At 45.4% G+C, this 19,681-nt stretch overlaps 1 protein-coding gene across 1 annotated transcript in view; it reads left to right on the plus strand.

Moving 5' to 3' along the window:
* LOC142596429 (phospholipid-transporting ATPase FetA-like) overlaps positions 1-19,681 on the plus strand; it is a 123,332-nt gene that overhangs the window by 49,048 nt on the left and 54,603 nt on the right. The window contains 1 exon segment of the mRNA XM_075725528.1: positions 19,170-19,283. Coding sequence (XP_075581643.1) covers positions 19,170-19,283 — 114 coding nt within the window.

Below are 19,681 nucleotides of genomic sequence, written 5' to 3' on the forward strand. Positions count from 1 at the left end.
AGGTACCAATGCACCATGACAGATTTCAGTTACTTGTGCACACAGAGTAACAGTCCAGCAAAGACCAGAAATAAGGGCTAGGATTTCTCTGCCTGTGAAAAGATGGGTGATCTCCTGGGTGCTGGATGTGAGGTGGCACTTGTGTCATCGCTGAGAGGTGATACTGAAAGATGGAGCACACAATGACAATGAGGTGTCCAAAAGTAGGTTCAACAAAAGTAGGGTGGAGGCACATCATGAGATTTAAAACAAAAAATGTGCTGTGACTGGTGGAGGTCTTCTGAGACTGCTTATAGCCTGTTGTGGGGGAGACCTGAATTACTGCTGCCTGAAGGACAGTCTCAGGAAGGTCGGATATGTGCCCTTGTGAACAGAATAACCGTGTTACAGCTTTCACAACTTGGTATTGGTAAGTTTAATAGCTTTGCTAAGAGCCACTCAGCAAGGGAAGCTCAGGAGATGAGCCCAGCTGCTGGATGCCACTCTTTGTAGCTGGTCCAGAGCAATGTTCGTGCTCTTGAGGTCACTTTTTTAAAGGGCGGAATAGAGATTATTATTTTTAGAGTTTATGTTGTCTCTGCTCTGTTGTCAAGCTTAGTTACGCCAGCACTCCCCTAATTGTGCTGTGTTCGTTTCATGCATGAGATACCAGGCCCTAGTTTGTATATTACTTGGCAAAACCAGGCAGATCTTAACCTCCTGTTTCTTGGAGCCACAAGACCTAATATCTACAAAACTTTTCCAACAGCCTGTTGAAAGTATTGCTCTTGGCACATGCTCCTTAGCATAAACCAGAAGCAAATTTCCAGGCTGTCTGACCAGATCTTGAATCTAACCTTTTGAAGGACTTTTCTGTGCAACAGTCCTAAATGGAGAAGGCTGGTGGGCTGGCCAGTTACATTTATAGCTGATTTTTGGCATGGGTTTAATTTTATTAAATACAGATGTTATTCTGTGGTTTAGCTCCTAAATCTGTCTGCCTGAGAAAACAGCCACTTTCCCATTGACTTGGTCTCAGTGGTTAGACCAAGAACTGGGCACTAAGCCATATTTATGTACACTGAGTTTCCACACTGACGAATAATTTAAAATAGTTTTCAGTGGCAGTGAAATGATAACTTGGAGCACAAATCCCATTCCTTCTTTACAGTGATTTGTGACTGCAGTTTGCAGAAGCAGAAAGTTCAAGTTGCTTAGAGATATAAAAAAGTTTCAAGAAATGAAAAACTTCTCATCTGATAGCCCTTTAGGTTTCCCCTCCCTTTTTCCTCAGTGCTTCCAGAATTAACAGGCCATGATAAGATATGTGTGCTTGGATCTACAGCCAAAATACCCTGAGCTGTGGTTTCCAGGCATAACTGGAGTAATGCTTGACTTTCCCTACCTTTTTGTTTATTGTGATCATCCAAAAGACTTCATTTCTGTCCAAACAGTTCCATAAACAAATAAGAATTGTCTGGTCTATTGTAGTTGAGAACTGCTGGTTTAGGAGACACAGCAGTAGGGCCTCACTGTCCTCTGTTGGTAAAAATAAAACCACTGAGGCAGCGTAGCCCTGTGCATGTGGTCAGTGGTGGTTCTCCTTTGGTGTAGCCAAAGGAGAGAAAGTTCTGCTTGCTGATATTATTGGATGAGGCACCCTTTGCAATTTGTTGTGGTTGTTCTTGCTTTAGCCAAAGGTATTGGCTGTTATCCAGTAAGGAAAATTAAAATCTTGCCACTAGAAAATTAGCCTCATATTTTGACCTTTAGGGACACCACCTCTGAGAGGGCTGATGACTATCAAGAGCTTGGGTCTCCAGAAAGGGAAGAGACCTGGTATTCAGGATGGGTATGCTACGGCAGGCCAGAGACTTTCCAGTCAGTTTTGAACCAGGTTCATGGCTATCTGGGGCCTACAGAAATGGGTTGTCCTAGACAACCTGCCCTTAGATACCATACAATCAGGCACAGGAGAGCAATGCCTTGAGTGAATTTCATTTGCTGTTTTGTTTCATCCCAGCCATCCCTAATATGTTTTCAGCTATTTGTGTATCTCGCATAAAAGCCCTTCCTCTTGGAGAGTGCATCTCTCACTGTAGTGAGAAGCCAGGCTCCATTCCTCACTGGAGCAGGTACATACATGGTTTCTTTCTAGGAGCATTTGAAATCAAATGCATGTGTCAAGTGTCTCTTCCCTGGCTGTACAGACCCTGGGGGGCAGGCTGAGAAAGGGGGACAGCTCCTCACTCCCCCGGCGAGCCCTAGGAAGAGCAAAGGAGCTCACAGCCAGCAGCACTTGGCTTTCTGTTTCTACATGCAATCCCCTCAAGGGTTGCCCTGCCTATGAAAAACAGAAAGTCATCGAGGACTTTAGAGCCTCTGAGAAGCTACTGCATGACCCCGAGGCCCTTCCATGTGCCCTATGTCTCGTGTCCTGGCAAGGGAATAGATACCCAAAGTGCTCCAGCCCAGATTAGCAGTTCTGGATGTCTTCGTGCCTCTCCATCCAGCACGCATTTCCGTAGCAACTTCTGGCGAGGCAGCTGGGCAGACCTAATGGCTGCGAGTAGCATGAACAAGGTTGTCCCCTGCGAGTGCTCAGCCTTTCATTTCTGGGATGATGCAGGTGTTTGGCTTGTTTGTGCAGCTTCATGTAAGTGCACAGTGCGTGTGAACAGCTCTGCCTCTGATCCACCCATTCCTGTTCCCAGGAGCAGCATGGGCTCTGCTAGTGTGCTTCTGTAGCCTGGTAGGTTTTAAAGCTTTTTCATCTATTCCTATTTGCGTTAAAGCCATTTATCTTTTTTGTGGCATTTATTCCGGGACTAGACTTGGAGCCCTTGGGGAGAGGATCAGAGTAGCACTTACTGTATGGGAGGAAATGTGTGAGTGTTGGGGAGTTGTGTTGGGATGACCGTGGCTGGACGCCAGGTGCCCACCAAAGCCGCTCTATCACTCCTCTCCTCAACTGGAAAGGGGAGAGAAAATATAACAAAAGGCTCGTGGGTCGAAATAAGGACAGGGAGAGATCACTCAGTGTCGTGGTTTAGCCCCAGCCAGCAACTAAGCACCACACAGCCGCTCACTCACTCCCCCTACCCCGATGAGATGGAGGAGAGAATCAGAGGAGTAAGAGTGAGAAACACTCCTGGGTTGAGATAAGAACAGTTTAATAATTGAAATAAAGTAAAAGAGTAATGATAATAATAACAATATAATAATAATAATAATATACAAAGCAGGTGGTGCACAATGCAATTGCTCACCACCCGCTGACCGATACCCAGACAGTTCCCGAGCAGTGATCGCTGCTCCCTGGCCACCCCCCCCCAGTTTCTATACTGAGCATGACGTCCTATGGTATGGAATAGCCCTTTGGTCAGTTTGGATCAACTATTCTGGCTGTGCCCCCTCCCAGTTTCTTGTGTGACCCCATGGGGGACCCATGCTGGAGCAGTCTGTTCTTGAATGACTGCATCCCGTGGAAGGGACCCATGCTGGAGCAGTTTGTGAAGAACTGCAGCCTGTGGGAAGGACTCACGTTGGAGAAGTTCATGGAGGACTGTCTCCCATGGGAGGGACCCCATGCTGGAGCAGGGGAAGACTGTGAGGAGTCCTCCCCTTGAGGAGGAAGGAGTGGCAGAGACGACGTGTGATGAACTGACCGCAACCCCCATTCCCCATCCCCTTGTGCCGCTCGGGGGGAGGAGGTAGAGAACTCAGGAGTGAAGGTGAGCCTGGGAAGAAGGGAGGGGTGGGGGGAAGGTGTTTTTAAGATTAGGTTTTATTTGTCATTATCCTACTCAGTTTTGACTGGTAATAAATTAAACTGATTTTCCCCAAGTTGAGTCTGTTTTGCTCGTGATGGTAATTGCTGAGTGTCCTGGTTTCGGCTGGGATAGAGTTAATTTTCTTCCTAGTAGCTGGCATAGTGCTGTGTTTTGGATTTAGGATGAGAATAATGCTGATAACACACTGGTGTTTTAGTTGTTGCTAAGTACTGCTTAGGCTAGTCAAGGACTTTTCAGCTTCCCATGCTCTGCCAGGTGCACAAGAAACTGGGAGGGGGCACAGCCAGAATAGTTGATCCAAACTGACCAAAGGGCTATTCCATACCATAGGACGTCATGCTCAGTATATAAGCTGCGGGGAGTTGGCCGGGGAGCAGCGATCGCTGTTCAGGAACTGTCTGCGTATTGGTCAGCGGGTGGTGAGCAATTGCCCTGTGCATCACTTGCTTTGTATATTATTGTTATCATTATTATATTGTTATTATTATCATTACTATTTTACTTTATTTCAATTATTAAACTGCTCTTATCTCAACCCAGGAGTGTTTCTCACTCTTACTCCTCTGATTCTCTCCCCCATCCCATCGGGGTAGGGGGAGTGAGCGAGCGGCTGCATGGTGCTTAGTTGCTGGCTGGGGCTAAACCACAACACCCTGTCTTGAGGTAGAGGATAGATTTGATGACCTCTTGAAATCCCTTCCAGTGTTTTTTGATTTCATGATAGCTATGGTGGTGATGTCCCATCTGTGGGATGATTCTAGGAGATGCACTTGTACTGGAGGAAGGTCACTAACAGTAGGTTGATGGCAACAACCCCAGAGACTTCAGGGGGAAGAGATGGAGCAGTGCAGGAATAGTGAGCACCACTAGTTAAGTGGTAATACTTATCCAGGAGAAGGTGTACAACCTGTAAAACCAGTGCTGGCATTGCAGTGGGGTGTGAGCAGAGGAGACTTGGAGTATGGACTTACATTTCTATGGTACCAGTCCACAGTGCTGCTCTATCAGTGTCACCAGCCTCTTCGATTCCCTGACATGGGGCAGTTAGCACAGAGCACAGATTCCTGGAGACATTACCTTTTAGAAGCTCTGCTTGCTTTTTCTGATACTTCATTCATGTTTGTATTGACTCTGCTTACCTTCAAGCATGTCTGATGTGTTTCCTCTTCTTTACAGAGGGAGACAACTTCAAGCAAACAATTTTAGATTTTAATCTACAGTTTGAATATGCTGTAAGTAACCAGCATATGTTGTTTCATGCAGATGTAGTTACAGATGTAGCTGCATCTGCTTCATGTCTTCAATGTTGTTTCAAGGGGGTGACATGACTGCATGCTAGCTATGACTCTGCAAACAATGCAAACATGTGCCAGATGAACCATCAGAGAGATGGTTCATTACTGAGTCAACCATAGGGACCTCTGCCTTTGGAGTCAACCCTGCGAATGGGCAGTCGAAGGAGATCTAATGCTGCAAGAGCATAACACAGTGACTTTACACACTTCCAGAAAATTATTTGTGAGTCAAAGTGTTTGCAGGATCAGGCTCCAAGGCCTTTCAATAATGGAACCTGGGGGGAGTTTTCTGTTGGAAACATGTCTCCATTTAAAGTAAAACATGAAAGGAAATGTGTCAGCTCCTCAGCTCTTGCCGTGAAATCCTCTCTGGCAGGAACATTTTGAATCTGGCCTTTGTGGCTTCCTGCCAGCTGTATTTCCAGCTCCTTAACAGCTTACTTAGGTTCACGTTGAGCCATGAAATCTGTGACTTCAAGTTGCACCATGACACGGGCTGGCTGTGACCCAGGTCTGCCAGGCTATGATGCCAGGCAGCACCTTGGGCAACTTGATTTCCAAAGCTTGGGGACCATTTGCTGATGCTGTGTGCAGAGGAGGGCTAGCTCAACTGCTAGACCTGTACTGCCTGGCTGCAGGATCATCTCCTCCTTGAGGTGATTCTAAAGCTGCATTCTTTCGAAACGTTTGCAGCTGCCAACTAATATTGAAATGAATTTTGTGAATTTTTGTCCTCTGCATATCTAAATTCCAATGGTGAAATTCATCCTTCAGTTTTACTCAGGAGCTCCATTGAATCGTGTTTTGTTTTAGGAACATCACAGGTATTTTCTTGGTAAGAACTGGAAAAACTCAACATTTCAGAACATTGTAATTTCTCGTGAGATAAGAAGTCTGACTTGCCAACAGCTTTGACTAAAGATCTTATTGTAGCTGATCTGTTGACAACATGAACTAGATGGTTTTCAGTGATCACCTTTCATCCATGAACTAACCTACACTTGTTAGAGACTTCCTAGGTACAGAGCTGCTGCACATGTCCTGCATATGAAATGCAGCACGAATCCCTTATCAAGCCTGGTGATTTGAGACTGGGAAAGTGCATTTGATTTGCACAGAACCTGCCAGTAGAGTACTGGGTGAGTATTGCCACTATGTATGGATTTATGATCTTTCATTGAATGATTGCAATGTGCAGCAGTGGGGCAGGTAAGTAGAAGGGAGATGTACAATGATGTCAGGGCAGAGAAAACAAGCAACTCTTCTAGTTCTGAGTCTATTTCTGTGAAAAGCCATTTATAAGGCTGACTTTGCATGTCACTGCTTCCCAGCTGATTGCTTACATGCCAAAGGATTTGCAAATAACCAAAATTAAGGAGAGGACTGTGAGAACTCTGGAGGGTTTCCATAAGAGTCCATTGATTAGGTGTGAAAGTTCGGGCAGCCAAAAAGCCAGCTCAATATAATCTGTTAAAACTTGGCAGTGAGTTTCAGTAATCCTACACCTCATTTTAGTCAGCTATGGCTCATGATTTCTGGAGTCCAGTGTAAACTGTGGCTTAGAAATTCTAGAAAACTCTCCAGAAAAGAGCCAAGCCTTGAAGTGGTGAGTGGGTGGTGAGGTACTAAAAGTCTTTAAGTGGTGATACAAGCACTGCCCTAACTGTACAGGGCTGAACATCATGTCCTGGGCTGCTTATTTCCAATAAGTCCTGGCAAAAGTTCAATTTATTAAATCCACATTACCATGATGTATAAAAAAGACTAACTTTGCTCATAAGTTACTTCAGAACCCATGCTATAGATTGCTGGGTACATCTGGAGATGCCAAAAAGGGAGATAGTCTCCTGATCCCCTCCCATCAACATATGCATGTTGCTCCTGAAAGTTAGCTCTATAAATCCTGTAGTCCACTGGAAGGATCAAATCTGGGCCCCTTCCTCATGTTCAGATTTGTCTGAATGTGGTGGGGTTGCACTGCTAAGCACTAGGATGTGGTCCAGGAGGACTGAGACTGTCTGGACTCTGGACTTTGCCCTGGGGTGCTCAGGCACAGCAGCTATTAGGCTCAATTGTTGTCTCTCAGTGTGCTGACATTTTCTGGACAGAGTAATTTCTGTCTCCTGCAGTTACAGGCATCCCTTCTCAAGATGTCTTCCCACCCATATCTATTTAATTTGACCTATGTATAAAAGAATAACAGAAGTGTTTGCACTGTCTGTGCTTCATTGTGGTGCTCAGCTCTTTGGGATGGGAGAACCTGCATACATGGGCAGCAGCATGGTGATTTGCATCTTCTTTATAGGGGCCAGGAGGAGAACAGCTGTCTTCCAGCTCTCAGTCCCACAGCAAGGACCATTAGTCCTTGTCCTCGTGCACAGGAGTCTTGTCTTCTCTCGAGGCACAAGGAAGGTTGCACCAATAGCTATTCCAGCCAGATAAAAGGGACACTGGGGAGAAACTGGAAGGAAACCCAGCAATATAACAAAGCTTAGAAAGTATTTTAGACAGTGAAAGCCACAGGAGTGAAGTTTATTTTACTTGGCAACTTAAGGCCATGTTAGCCATAAAACCTATAGAACAGGTTCTTGTAACAAAGCTAGGTGAGGTGGTAAATGTTTCTTTAGGGTGAGGCAGTTGCTGAGAAAGGCCAGTAAGGAAAAGAAAGGGAAATGCAAACAGAGGCATAGTGTATTGCCTTACTGCTGTGGCCACAGCTGGTGTGCAGGTTCAAGCCTTTCACTAAAAAGAGAGTTTCTTTTATGTAGGCATAGATCAAAGGTACAGAGATGCTTTGTCCTCGTTTAGGCACAGTGAGAACAGGGAAGTGGGAACATACAATCAGAGGTGGGTATGTTGGCCCTGAATAGTTGGTGGTTATCATCCTTTTTCAGTGCAAAGTGTACAGGATATCTGTGAAGGGAGAAGAGAGGAGCTGAGAAAAACTTGAAAAATCGATTGTGTGGAGTGTGACATCAGCTCTGCCAGTTGATGAAAGCTGGCCCTCCTGATATGAAGCAAGACTCCCAAATACTCTCAAACCAGCTTTGCAGGAACCTGATGCTACACTGCAGAAAGTGGTGTCTGCCAATGTGTGCAAGGGCACATCCAGATCCATCACACTTGAACTTGCAGGAGACTTTGGAAGGTAAATTCCCTCCCAGAGCTCATCAGAAAATGACGTGAGAGGCCAAGCTGCAGCATGTCCCTGCCACATTGCTCCAGCCACAGAGCCTCTTTAGCTGAGCACTGGCCAGGCAGGAAGGTTGGACAGTGCGGGAAGCTGGACTGGTGAGGTAGGATGAGGATAAGAAGAGGATAGGAGCTGCATGTAGCGGAAATCCCCTTAACACAGAGGCTTCACAGTGAGGCGGAGGAACAGTTTCAGAGGAAGAGTTGAAGGCCTGTCCCTGTGGGCATATGAGATGTGTCATGCAATGGGCTGGAAGATTGGGTTGGTCTCATTCATCTGCATGAACGGAGGCAGTGCAGACTGAGAGGGGGATAAGTGTCTCTTATCTGAAGAAGCTTCTGTGGAGTAATTGCTGGAGGTGATTTAGAGATTAAACTTAGATTCACAATTTTAGGAAAGGCACAGCACTGAAGAAGCCTCCAGGGTGGAGTGCAGCTGGCATGCAAGGAATCCATTTCACGGAAGTTCCCTGGGCCTGCAACCTTAGACGTCGGCAACACCAGGGGAACTTGGTGTGTTGGCTCTAAGAGGAACTGCCCGGAGGGTGGAGCGGTGTGGAGACACTGCGGCCAGGCTCTGTGTGGCACCCCAGATGGGACTGCTGTGAAGCATTCTGCCCAGCTGGGGCAGCTCCTGTGCCCTTGGATTCCCCAGTACACTCCGTCAAGCCCGGAGACTTGGTCTATCTACAGACATGAAAAGACGAAGCATTTGTTGCCTTATTGCTGCTGCTTTTAGTCCCTGTATAGTCCTGACTGTGCCAGAACATTGCAAACAATTTATTGTAGATGTACTTACCAAAGGAACAGAGTGCAGTATAATGGAACACTGCGAGAACTTGGGCAAACGATGGATGAATGAAGGACAATAGGAAAGGGTATAATATGAGACCCTGGGCCAACAACCTGTCATGGTTTTGACAAAATGCTGCCCTTTGGTAAACTTTTGCTCATTATAATATCATTATAATACCAAAACACACCTCTATCCCAAAACCTACCCGCCTCTAAGGTGCGACCACTCCTCACTGAGCTTGCGCTTTGAATTTTTCCTAGCCTATACCTTTAAAGCAAAGCGAGAAAGTTTTACACCAATCATAACACAGTATGTATGACTAGAGTCACTCAAGCTCCACCTGAAAGGTAAAAAATAGTATAAATTAGCCTAAGAGAGAGGGGATGTTAGGGAAGATACCATCGCATACCACTCTGACTTCTGGGATCAGTCGACGGGCTGAGCCTCTCTTCCCCCCCATCGGGACGCCTTTGGGTAAGATTTGAACACTTGGTTATACCAAGTGCCTCCCTGGGAAAACTTAGAAACCTCTATATAGAGTTGCTTTATATCTTTTGATGCATCTGTGTTATTCATGCTTTGGTATTTGCATGTGCCTTGCAGTCAGTGAATTTATCGCTGGTAATCCAAAGAACCTGTGTGTCTGTTGCTTTAATAAATTGCTTTGATTCATTGGTCTAGCCATGATAGTTCTCACTGAACGTGACCAGACGCTTTAAGTGTGGCCATGGTAGTTCATGCAGCACGACTAGACAAAAGGTGCCTATGCTATTTGTGCATCCGTAATCATGATAGTTCAGTGCACTGAACGCGACCGGACTTATAACGATAAACTGGGTACCTTCCAAAGCCCTCTTGACGCAACAGCTTCTTATGTGTCTTCTCATTATTTTTGCTGCGATTAAATAATAGGATGTTCCTGTGTTTAAGGGCAGCAGCTTTAAGCAATGGCTGTGGTTGTGCTTGGGTAGGTCAGGATTTATTTGCATTTAGTGTGAAGACTGAAGCTGAAACTAGAGCTCTCAGACTGGTGCAACCCCAGACATCCTTGGCCTTATCCTGCACAGCAAGAACACAATAGCTTAGAAAAATAAAACAAACTTTAAAACAAAGTGCTGTGCAGTTAACTGGAAGGGCTGAGTGTGAAGGTATGTACTACCCACCAGCTCACAAAATTAGTTAGGAATGACTCAGAAACCAAGGATGAATGAGTTGACATGCAAAGGCACTTAGTGCAGCACAAAAATGGACTCAATATAGGTCTGTAAAAATGAAAAGTCAAGCCCTAATGCTGTGTTTATTCACACTGCAGATAGGAAGATCCTTCCTGACTTCAGTAAGAGATTTGCCTGTGTAAAGACTGAAATAAAGTGAAAAGTAGGGTGCCAGATGTGGTCCAGCAAGATTTAAGGGCTTTAACCAAGGTTCTTATCTGAGGCAATTCAATCTGGCTGCACTGTTCCCAGCACAGCTGCAGAAGGGACTGCCCGGTGTGGATCCACCACAATGAGCTCTTTATCTGTAGACACTCTGGAGAAGAAAATCTCTTCTGAAGGCTTTTAATGTTTGCTCTGATCCTAATTCCCTTTTATTTCTTCGCTTTCATGTTGGAATTTAGTATAGCTGCACTGGGACATCACGAAGGGCTGCAAAAACAACTTTGAAATTGGCTTTCAGACAATAGGAGAGGAAATACAGGGCCCATGAGTCAATGACAAATTTCATCTTGGATCAGGATCTAGGGTCAAACCAGCATCCTTTCTGCAGGGGGGTGCTTGGACTCTGTTTTTATTTTCTCTGGTCACCTGATGAATTCTCTAGTGAAATAGGAGGGATGCATATAACTTCCTATGGCCAATACACATTGCCCTGGGCTGGAGCAGCAGCTGGGTTCTTATCTCTTTAAAATTTAATCAGAGATCAAGGAGCTTGGGTAGTGGGCTCAGATTCTGCTCCACCTCTGCTTGCGTGCTTAGATCTGAGAAGGATGCCTGGTGGGTTATCCTCAAGGACCTTGTCAGTGTGGTCAGGATGGTGGCAACGGCTGCCTTCTCTTCCTGTCCTCAACCTGCAAATGTTTCCCAGTGTTCGTCACGCCCAAGGCTGAAGGGATTGTTGTCTGATCATGTGAAAAGTGGTCTGAGAAGCCCCTAAAGGAATAGCTATAGCAGCAATCTGCACTGCTTTTTCTGCATTTAGGAAGGTGTTAGCTGGATTCATCTGAAGACCAGCTGAAGCACTGTCAGAGAGCAGCCAGAGATATGTCCTATGATAGGGGACAAGCTGAGAGCTGAGGGTGACCCCAGCACAGGCAATGCCCTCACTGATCAGGGTGCAGTCCTGCAGCATCTGGTCAGAGGGACAGGGCAGGATGCTCGTAATGGGGTCCATCCTGACCATCCCAGACAAGGTGAGGTGATGAAACAGGTCCAGGGTCCATTTAGGGAGCCCAGTCAGGAGAGGTGGGAGACAGGGCTGAAGACAAGACTACACCATAGTTCCAAGGTCCATCTAGGAGGTAGGGCTGGATAGGTCCATCTGGGAAACTAGGACAGACATCAGGCTGGAGACTGGCACTCCTACAACATAGCTCAGGAAAGGACTGAAGGCCCAGGGCTGGGCTTAAGTGGAGCTCCTGGGCCCTGGACAGGGGGTGTGGTTGGAGGCGCCAGGTGAGGTCAAGGCTGTTAAGGCATATTAGGACCCTGACAGGCACAGAAAGGTTGAGCTGTGCCAGACACAAGCTGTAGTGAAGTCCATAGACTCTCTTCGGACCAAGTCCTCCACTCTTCATCTTATCTTAAACTTCATGGAGACAAAACTCCTACCATACTGGTTGGGAGTCTGGTTGTGTGAGACCTTAATGAACAGGGTACAGTGGCTTGGTGTTTGCCTCCTCTGCACCATGCGGCAGCACTCTGCCCTCCCTTTCACTTCTCTTCCCTGCCTGTTAGCAGCTTCAGGTACTGAGGAGAAGGCAACGTAGTCGAAGGAGATGACTAAGAGACAAGGCCGTTAGATCCTGTACTTGGCCTGTCTGTGAGCGATAACATAAGGTCAGCAAGCCACGTGTCATGGTTTAACCCCAGATGGCAACTAAGCACCACACAGCTGCTCGCTCACTCCCTCCCGGTGGGAAGGGGGAGAGAATCAGAAGAGTAAAAGTGAGAAAACTCGTGGGTTGAGATAAAGACAGTTTAATAAGTAAAGCAAAAGCCGCGCATGCAAGCACAGCAAAACAAGGAATTCCTTCACTACTTCCCATCAGCAGGCAGGTGTTCGGCCATCTCCAGGAAAGAAGGGCTCCATCATGCATAACAGTTACTTGGGAAGACAAACGCCATAATTCCGAATGTCCCCCCCTTCCTTCTTCTTCCCCCAGCTTTATATGCTGAGCATGATGTATGGGATATCCCTTTGGTCAGCTGTCCCAGCTGTGTCCCCTCCCAACTTCTTGTGCACCCCCAGCCTATTCACTGGTGGGGTGGTGTGAGAAGCAGAGAAGGCCTTGACTCTGTGTAAGCACTGCTCAACAATAACTAAAACATCCCTGAATTATCAACACTGTTTCCAGCACAAATCCAAATCATAGCCCCTACTATGAAGAAAATTAACTCTATCCCAGCCAAAATGAGCACATTCTCCACCCCTTATTTCATACCATTTATGTCATGCTCAGATCCCACACTATCCAATACATTCTCATTACCCACCCCCCCCTTCCCATCCTTTGATATATACACAGATATCATTCCCTTAGTCTGTGGACCACCCCTGTGAAATGTCTGTAAAATGTCCAGAAATATCCACAAAATGTCCATTCAGTTCATTTAGTCCATGACTGTGGGCTCCATCTGTTATGGTGGTCACTCCGGACAGGAGAGATGGTGTGTTGCATGGAGTTATTTGGCACCAAAGCCAGCTCAGGTCAGGTCACTGCTGCACTTGCACTGCTTCTTATAAGGCTTCTCCTCCATTGGTTCAGGTGTTTCCTGCTATAGTAATCCCTATAACATGCAACTCAAATCCCAGGTTACAACAATTTAAAGGTATATCCATTACACCATGTCACCTCCATCTGCCTCCATGCACTCTTCTGCACCACCAAGATGAGGACATTCATCGCAGTGATGTTACACAGATTAACAGCTCTGTAACAGGATGACTCCAGGCAGAAGGAACAGCATAAGAAAACAGAGCCAGTGACCACATTTTCCTAGAGATTTTCCTGGAATACCCAGTGTGTGATGGGATCCTGGAACTCGCTTTATTATTGCTGCCAAGAGGGAGAGGGAGTTGAGGGGTTACATATCTAAGAAATTCCCAAAGCTGTTAAAAAGGAAAATAAAAAGACGAAAAAACAAAAAAAAAAAGAAAAAAGAGGAGTGTGGGTTGGATATAGGTCTATTTTTGGTGTTCGACCAGTCTTTTACTTCTGGGAGTCAGGATGAGACCTTTACAGGGACCAGATGAACCCCATCAGCATCCTGTTGGCCTTTCTCAGTCTTCTGTTAAGTTGGGGCTGCTGCCCACCATTGGGAATAAGGCAGTGAACTTGGTAGGCTTAAAACTGATCTAGTCTGACTATTCTGTACTCCCTACGAAAACAAAACTTCTGTGGCACCTTGTGCCCTGTTACATGAGTTTATTAAATTATTAAATGTACTGTGGTCACATTTCTGCGTATGGCAGCTACGTGCTTTCAAATTGCACTATGGCAGTTAAACAAAGTGTCATTGAATTGCGCTCCCACCATCTCCTTGCAAGGCTTCATCAAAACACCTGGGGAAAGCTGTTTCTGCTTCTCACCTGCTTCATCGGTCTGTACCTTGTGCTACACAGGTACCTGTGAAATTACCAGGTGCCGTGGCACAACACCTCACTGCGGGATGGACAAGAATTCACTAAAATTAGCTTTGAGCCAGGTTGTTCAGCTGCTAGAAACTAATATGTCACTGAGCCAGGGGTATAAATTCAGATGGTCAGTACCCTGCCTTTTCTGGGGATCACCCTTTAGCACCTGTAATCTGACCACAAAGCCAGCAATATTTCTTATTTCCAGTGACTTTTATGGCGAGGAAAAGATTTTTTTGTTCAGCAAACAAAGGTAGGAGCCATCTGCCAAGCATTTGCCTGTGGTCGGATGTCACAGGCAGGCTTCTGAAAACACTCCCAAAGTAACAGCTCATCCACCAGTTCTGGACTTATGTAACTGTGGTGTTATGAACACTATTTTTAGGGACAGCATTTTGGTGGAGTCACACCTCCAAGAGGTGTGAATCTAGCCCCTGAAAAGAGCAGATGAGAATAATCTCTCACCCACAGACAATGTTGCTCTCGTGTCAAGCTTTGCATCTGGAGAGCTTGAGGCTGACGGTGGGTAACCATGGTCGTGCCTATTCTTTCAGGACATAGGCGCACACAGGGGCTGCCCACGGTCAACTAGAAGTCTAGGGCAGATCTGGGAATAAGTGTAAATGTCCCGATTCCCATCTTTATGCTTGGCCCATAGAGCTGCTTTTCTTGGATGTTTGTTTTTTATAAATCTATAGGAGAACCAGAAGCTCCTGTAAGGCCTCTTAATACTTAATTGCTGCTTCAAAGATATTTCCTTTCCATCACTTTTCCCATATGGGAGTCTCCCTCACTGAAGACAGAGCATGGGGGAGGTAAGGAGGATGATGCATTAAAAGCATTGTTTATAAAATGATGGCTGCATACAGACTGTTTAACACACTGCAGCGCTGCAGGTTTCTGTAGTACCCACCCCGGAGTCAGGTTCTGGTACAGCTCTAAAGGAGTGACAAAGTGTGATGGTATTAAGCTGATGATGGAAAGGCTGTGGATGTCATCTACCTGGACTTAGGCAAAGCCTTTGACACCGTCTCCCACAGCATTCTCCCAGGGAAGCTGGCAGCTCATGGCTTGGACAGGCGTACTCTTCGCTGGGTAAAAAATTGGTTGGGTGGCCGAGCCCAGAGAGTAGTTGTAAATGGAGTTAAGTCCAGTTGGCAGCCGGTCACGAGCGGTGTTCCCCAGGGCTCAGTTTTGGGGCCAGCTTTGTTCAATATCTTTATCAATGATCTGGATGAGGGGATCGAGTGTGCCCTCAGTAAGTTTGCAGACGACACCAAACTGGGTGGGAGTGTCGATCTGCTGGAGGGTAGGATGGCCCTGCAGAGGGACCTGGACAGGCTGCACCGATGGGCCGAGGCCAACTGTATGAGGTTTAACAAGGCCAAGTGCCGGGTCCTGCACTTGGGTCACAACAACCCCATGCAACACTACAGGCTTGGGGTAGAGTGGCTGGAAAGCAGCCTGGCTGAAAAGGACCTGGGGGTGTTGGTAGACAGCCGGTCGAACATGAGCCAGCAGTGTGCCCAGGTGGCCAAGAAGGCCAACAGCATCCTGGCTTGTATCAGGAATAGTGTGGCCAGCAGGAGCACGGAAGCGACTGTCCCCCTGTATTCGGCACTGGTGAGGCTGCACCTGGAATACTGTGTCCAGTTTTGGGCCCCTCAATACAAGAAAGACATTGAGGTGCTGGAGGGTGTTCAGAAAAGGGCAACAAAGCTGGTGAAGGGTCTAGAGCACAGGCCTTATGAGGAGCGGCTGAGGGAACTGGGACTGTTTAGCCTAGAGAAGAGGAGGCTGAGGGGAGACCTTATCGCTCTCTACAACTACCTGAAAGGAGGTTGTAGTGAGGCAGGTGTTGGTCTCTTCTCCCAAGTAGTTAGCAATAGGATGAGAGGAAATGGGCTCAAGCTGCGCCAGGGGAGGTTTAGGTTGGAAATTAGGAGAAATTTCTTTACGGAAAGGGTGGTCAAGCATTTGAACAGGCTGCCCAGAGAGGTGGTGGAGTCACCATCCCTGGAAGTGTTCAAAAAACAGGTAGATGTGGCACTTTGGGACATGGTTTAGTGGACATGGTGGTGTTGGGTTGATGATTGGACTGATGATGTTAGAGGTCCTTTCCAACCTTAATGATTCCTAGTTTTTACTTTCATTAAAAATAATCCAGCCACCAAGCCAGGAAACACGAAATTATTACTCTACCCTTAATTGGTTTAGTCGTGGACTTGGCAATGTTAGGTTAATGGTTGGACTGGATGATCTTAAAGGTCTTTTCCAACCTAAAAAAAAAAACCAAATTAAAAAAAACCCCAAACAAATAAGCATCACAGAATAGGATAAGATCAAGAGCAGAGGCCAACTGAGATTTCCCTGTAGTCAACTGAGAGCCCAAGCTGTCAAAGCAAGCAGCCCCGGAGTATTGCATGAAAACATAAATGATGCCTTACACAGAGCTTCAACTGTATCCTTGACATGGGAATGCAGAGCTCTCAATTGGAAAGGCTGAAGTTTTCCCTAGTTTGTTTTTATCATTTAATATTGATATTCCCTTAGACCCTGAGGGCCATGAACAAGTTACTTGTTGAATTAGAAATCTTCATAGTGGTTATGAGGAATTATTTTCTTCTGGTGTTTAGTTTTAATTATGGATTCTAGAATAATGAAAAGATCCACTATGATATTCCCTGTGCTACTGAGGTCAGTAGTGTCCCAGTGTCCCAAAAGATAGCGTGTGTCAAACAGTATCATGATCTTGAACTACTATGGAGAAAATACTGGATGTCCAGATTCCTGCAGTTAAGCATTTGGAAGCTGTTATGTCTGGGGGTTTTACCATGCCTAATGGCAATAGGAAACAAAATGAATGGCTCTGGTTCATTCACTGGTTTTCCTGACGTAATTAATGGACAGAAATAGAAGGCAGGAGTTGAAATAAACCACTCCCATTCTTTTCTTATCCCTCTCTGAGATTTTTGCAGGCAAAGTTTTATAAACTTTATGTGAGTGTTTACAGAGTAGTTTTTCCCATGTTGTATGTGATCCTCTGAAATCTGTTGATGCACAAAGGTTGGGTCCCCTGTACGTAATTTTTCCTGCAGCTACTGTCTTCTCTTTTTTTTAAGTAAGTGGCAGGGATATTTTTCTTCAGACTAGTGGGCAGGTAGCATCTTTAGATCCAGGTTTTATTAAAAAATCTGCCAGACTCTGTGTCTGGTGGACACAGATTTGTCAAGCAAGTTAATTTAGTTCTCTGTATGTTGGGTTTGCAGAGGATGCTGCTATTCCATTGCTTCTGTTTTAGCAGTGTCCGTGGAGCCTGTATGCAGCACATATCCCATGGTGAGGAATTTTGGAAAAAAACCTAAATTTAATGATGTGTCATGACATTTAGATCACAGGCAGAATTAACCACACCCATGATGCCAGGAGACAGGAAATATCATTTATATGATGATCACTGATAAACATCTCTCCTTATCAGAGTGCAATCAATGGGAGGATTTGGCTAGCTCTTCCACGAAGGGCGTTTCCATTTCTGCTCTTTTAGAGACTTATTCATTGGCTTGTACAAAAGGATAAAACATGAAGTTAATGCTGAAGAATGTTGCTGTACTTTGTGTCTGGACGTAGCCAGAAAACCAGTAACTGCCTAAAATGGAATAGCTTCCCCCATACACACCTTACGGTGGTGATCTTAAATAATTGGTTTAATGGTGGAAACATGCTGATGTGTGTCTGTTTAGAAGTAGAGATCCTGGATTAATGCATGCATTGGAAGTGGCCTGTGATTCACATTTAGTAGCTCCTGTGCTCCCACCAGCTTAGCAATATCTAAAGGCTATTACAATACTACAATCACCATTTGCTCCTCCATTGAACCAGAAAATCTATTACTGAATGAAGGTGCACTGTGTAATATCCTTGTTCTGTCACACCTTAGGTTCCCTGGGAGGGGGTTAATAAGCATTTTCTGGAGAGCTTCTCTGGGGAAATTTTAGATGTGCTAGCAACAGATGGCATACATGCTTCCAGGACTAAACCTGGATGAGTGCTTGAATAAACTTCATGTAAAGAGAAAATCCAGCACACCTGAATACAGAAGGGAGGAAAGTAGCTGCCATTTCCCCCAGAGTGCTGGAAAAATATATATCAAAACTCTCTTTGAGCCAAAGCAGAACCTATGTACAGGGTGATGCTGGACCCTCAGCCCAGGGTCCCACGTTGCTACCACAACCCTAAACACGGTGAGATCTTTGGTACAGTCTGCTCTGGCAAGATAGTATTATGCAGACAGCAACTGCTGCTACCATGCTGCTGAGAGGCACAGAGAGATGCTGCTCTGGCAGCTGCAAAGAGCACTGTGAAGCACAGAGAGATATGAGCTAAAACCTTTAGAAATTTGGGACAGCCCTAGCTGGTGGGCTCAGTATGATGGATTGAGCCTGTCTATCAGGTGGCAAGAATTGGATCAGAGTGCTCTGATCTTCGGGGAAGAAAATACCCGGTTCTGTAATATCGAGCTTGGTTCTTTCTCTGGTTTGAAGAAAACAGATGGGGGAGCAGCCATTGCTTGTGGCTGGAGGGTCCATCTGCAATTAGAAAAGGAAATTGGAAATAGGGAACAAAGCTGCAACTCACTGAATGGTGAGTTCTTGTATTAGCGGCTGTTTGCACAACACTGCATTCAAGTGATCCTTATGGAATATAAACAAGCCACTGCTCCAAGTTGCTGAGTTGAGAGGCTGCTGAATCAGCTAAAAATGATAATGTCATGTTCTGCTCCTGGGAGGACCTGTAGCTCCTGTGTGGTTATCCAGCCAAATGGTGCTTTGAAGTCTCAGACAAGTTATAGATAATTGACCTAGCATGCATTTTCTAACACTGCTTTGTAGACACTGCCAGCAAAATGTCTTAGTTGTGTTTTGGTTACAATTTTTAATTCTATTTGTGTATCGTGTAAGTGGAGAGACTAATAAAGGGAAGATGTGTCTCTGTTTGTGAGTGACTACATGTACCTCTATCTACCTGCAGTTGCACTGGCATAAACTGAGCATCATGTTTTCACTAATTCGGTGAGGAATTCTGTCTGTTTATCCAGACTCTGCATGACTGTATGGGGGAAAAGGGGTTTTTGAGCTGCTGTTGGAAAGAATGCTACTGCTAAATATAAGCAAGAAAAATCACAGTTGAAATGGGCTGTGCTGTAATTTTGTTTCCTGTTTTACCAATCCTATTTATTTTCTTTTTTTCCCCCTACAGAGCAATTCAATTAAAACGTCAAAATACAACTTCTTCACTTTCCTGCCTCTCAACCTGTTTGAACAGTTTCAGCGAATAGCCAATGCTTACTTTCTTTTCTTGCTGATTTTGCAGGTATGAATTCACTATGTTGTTTCTAACAGATTACATTATCTGCTATCAAAGCCTGTCTATGTATTGATAGTTGTAATAAAGTGTAAGCTATATCCCTATTATGGATTAGCATCTTAGTAAAACCTTAAAGTAGATAGAAAGTAGGGCAGAAAAAAAAATTCCTCTCTTACCTTTAGATATGAGGGTTTGAACTACATGAAGAAAAAATTTAATTACAGTTTTCAACAAATTGTGTACATTGTTCATGCCCTGTCCTACTACCCCTTTGTGTCTACATCTGAGTGCTCCTGGCTGTCCTTGGCTTTGCATTACTTATTCCTCCTGTAGTACAAAAGGAAGTTGTCTCTTATCCATAGATTTAAAGGCAAATTCCATTGACCATCTCAAAGGAAACAGTA

This window comes from Pelecanus crispus, chromosome W (genome assembly GCF_030463565.1).
Source record: "Pelecanus crispus isolate bPelCri1 chromosome W, bPelCri1.pri, whole genome shotgun sequence".
NCBI classification, from domain to species: domain Eukaryota; kingdom Metazoa; phylum Chordata; class Aves; order Pelecaniformes; family Pelecanidae; genus Pelecanus; species Pelecanus crispus.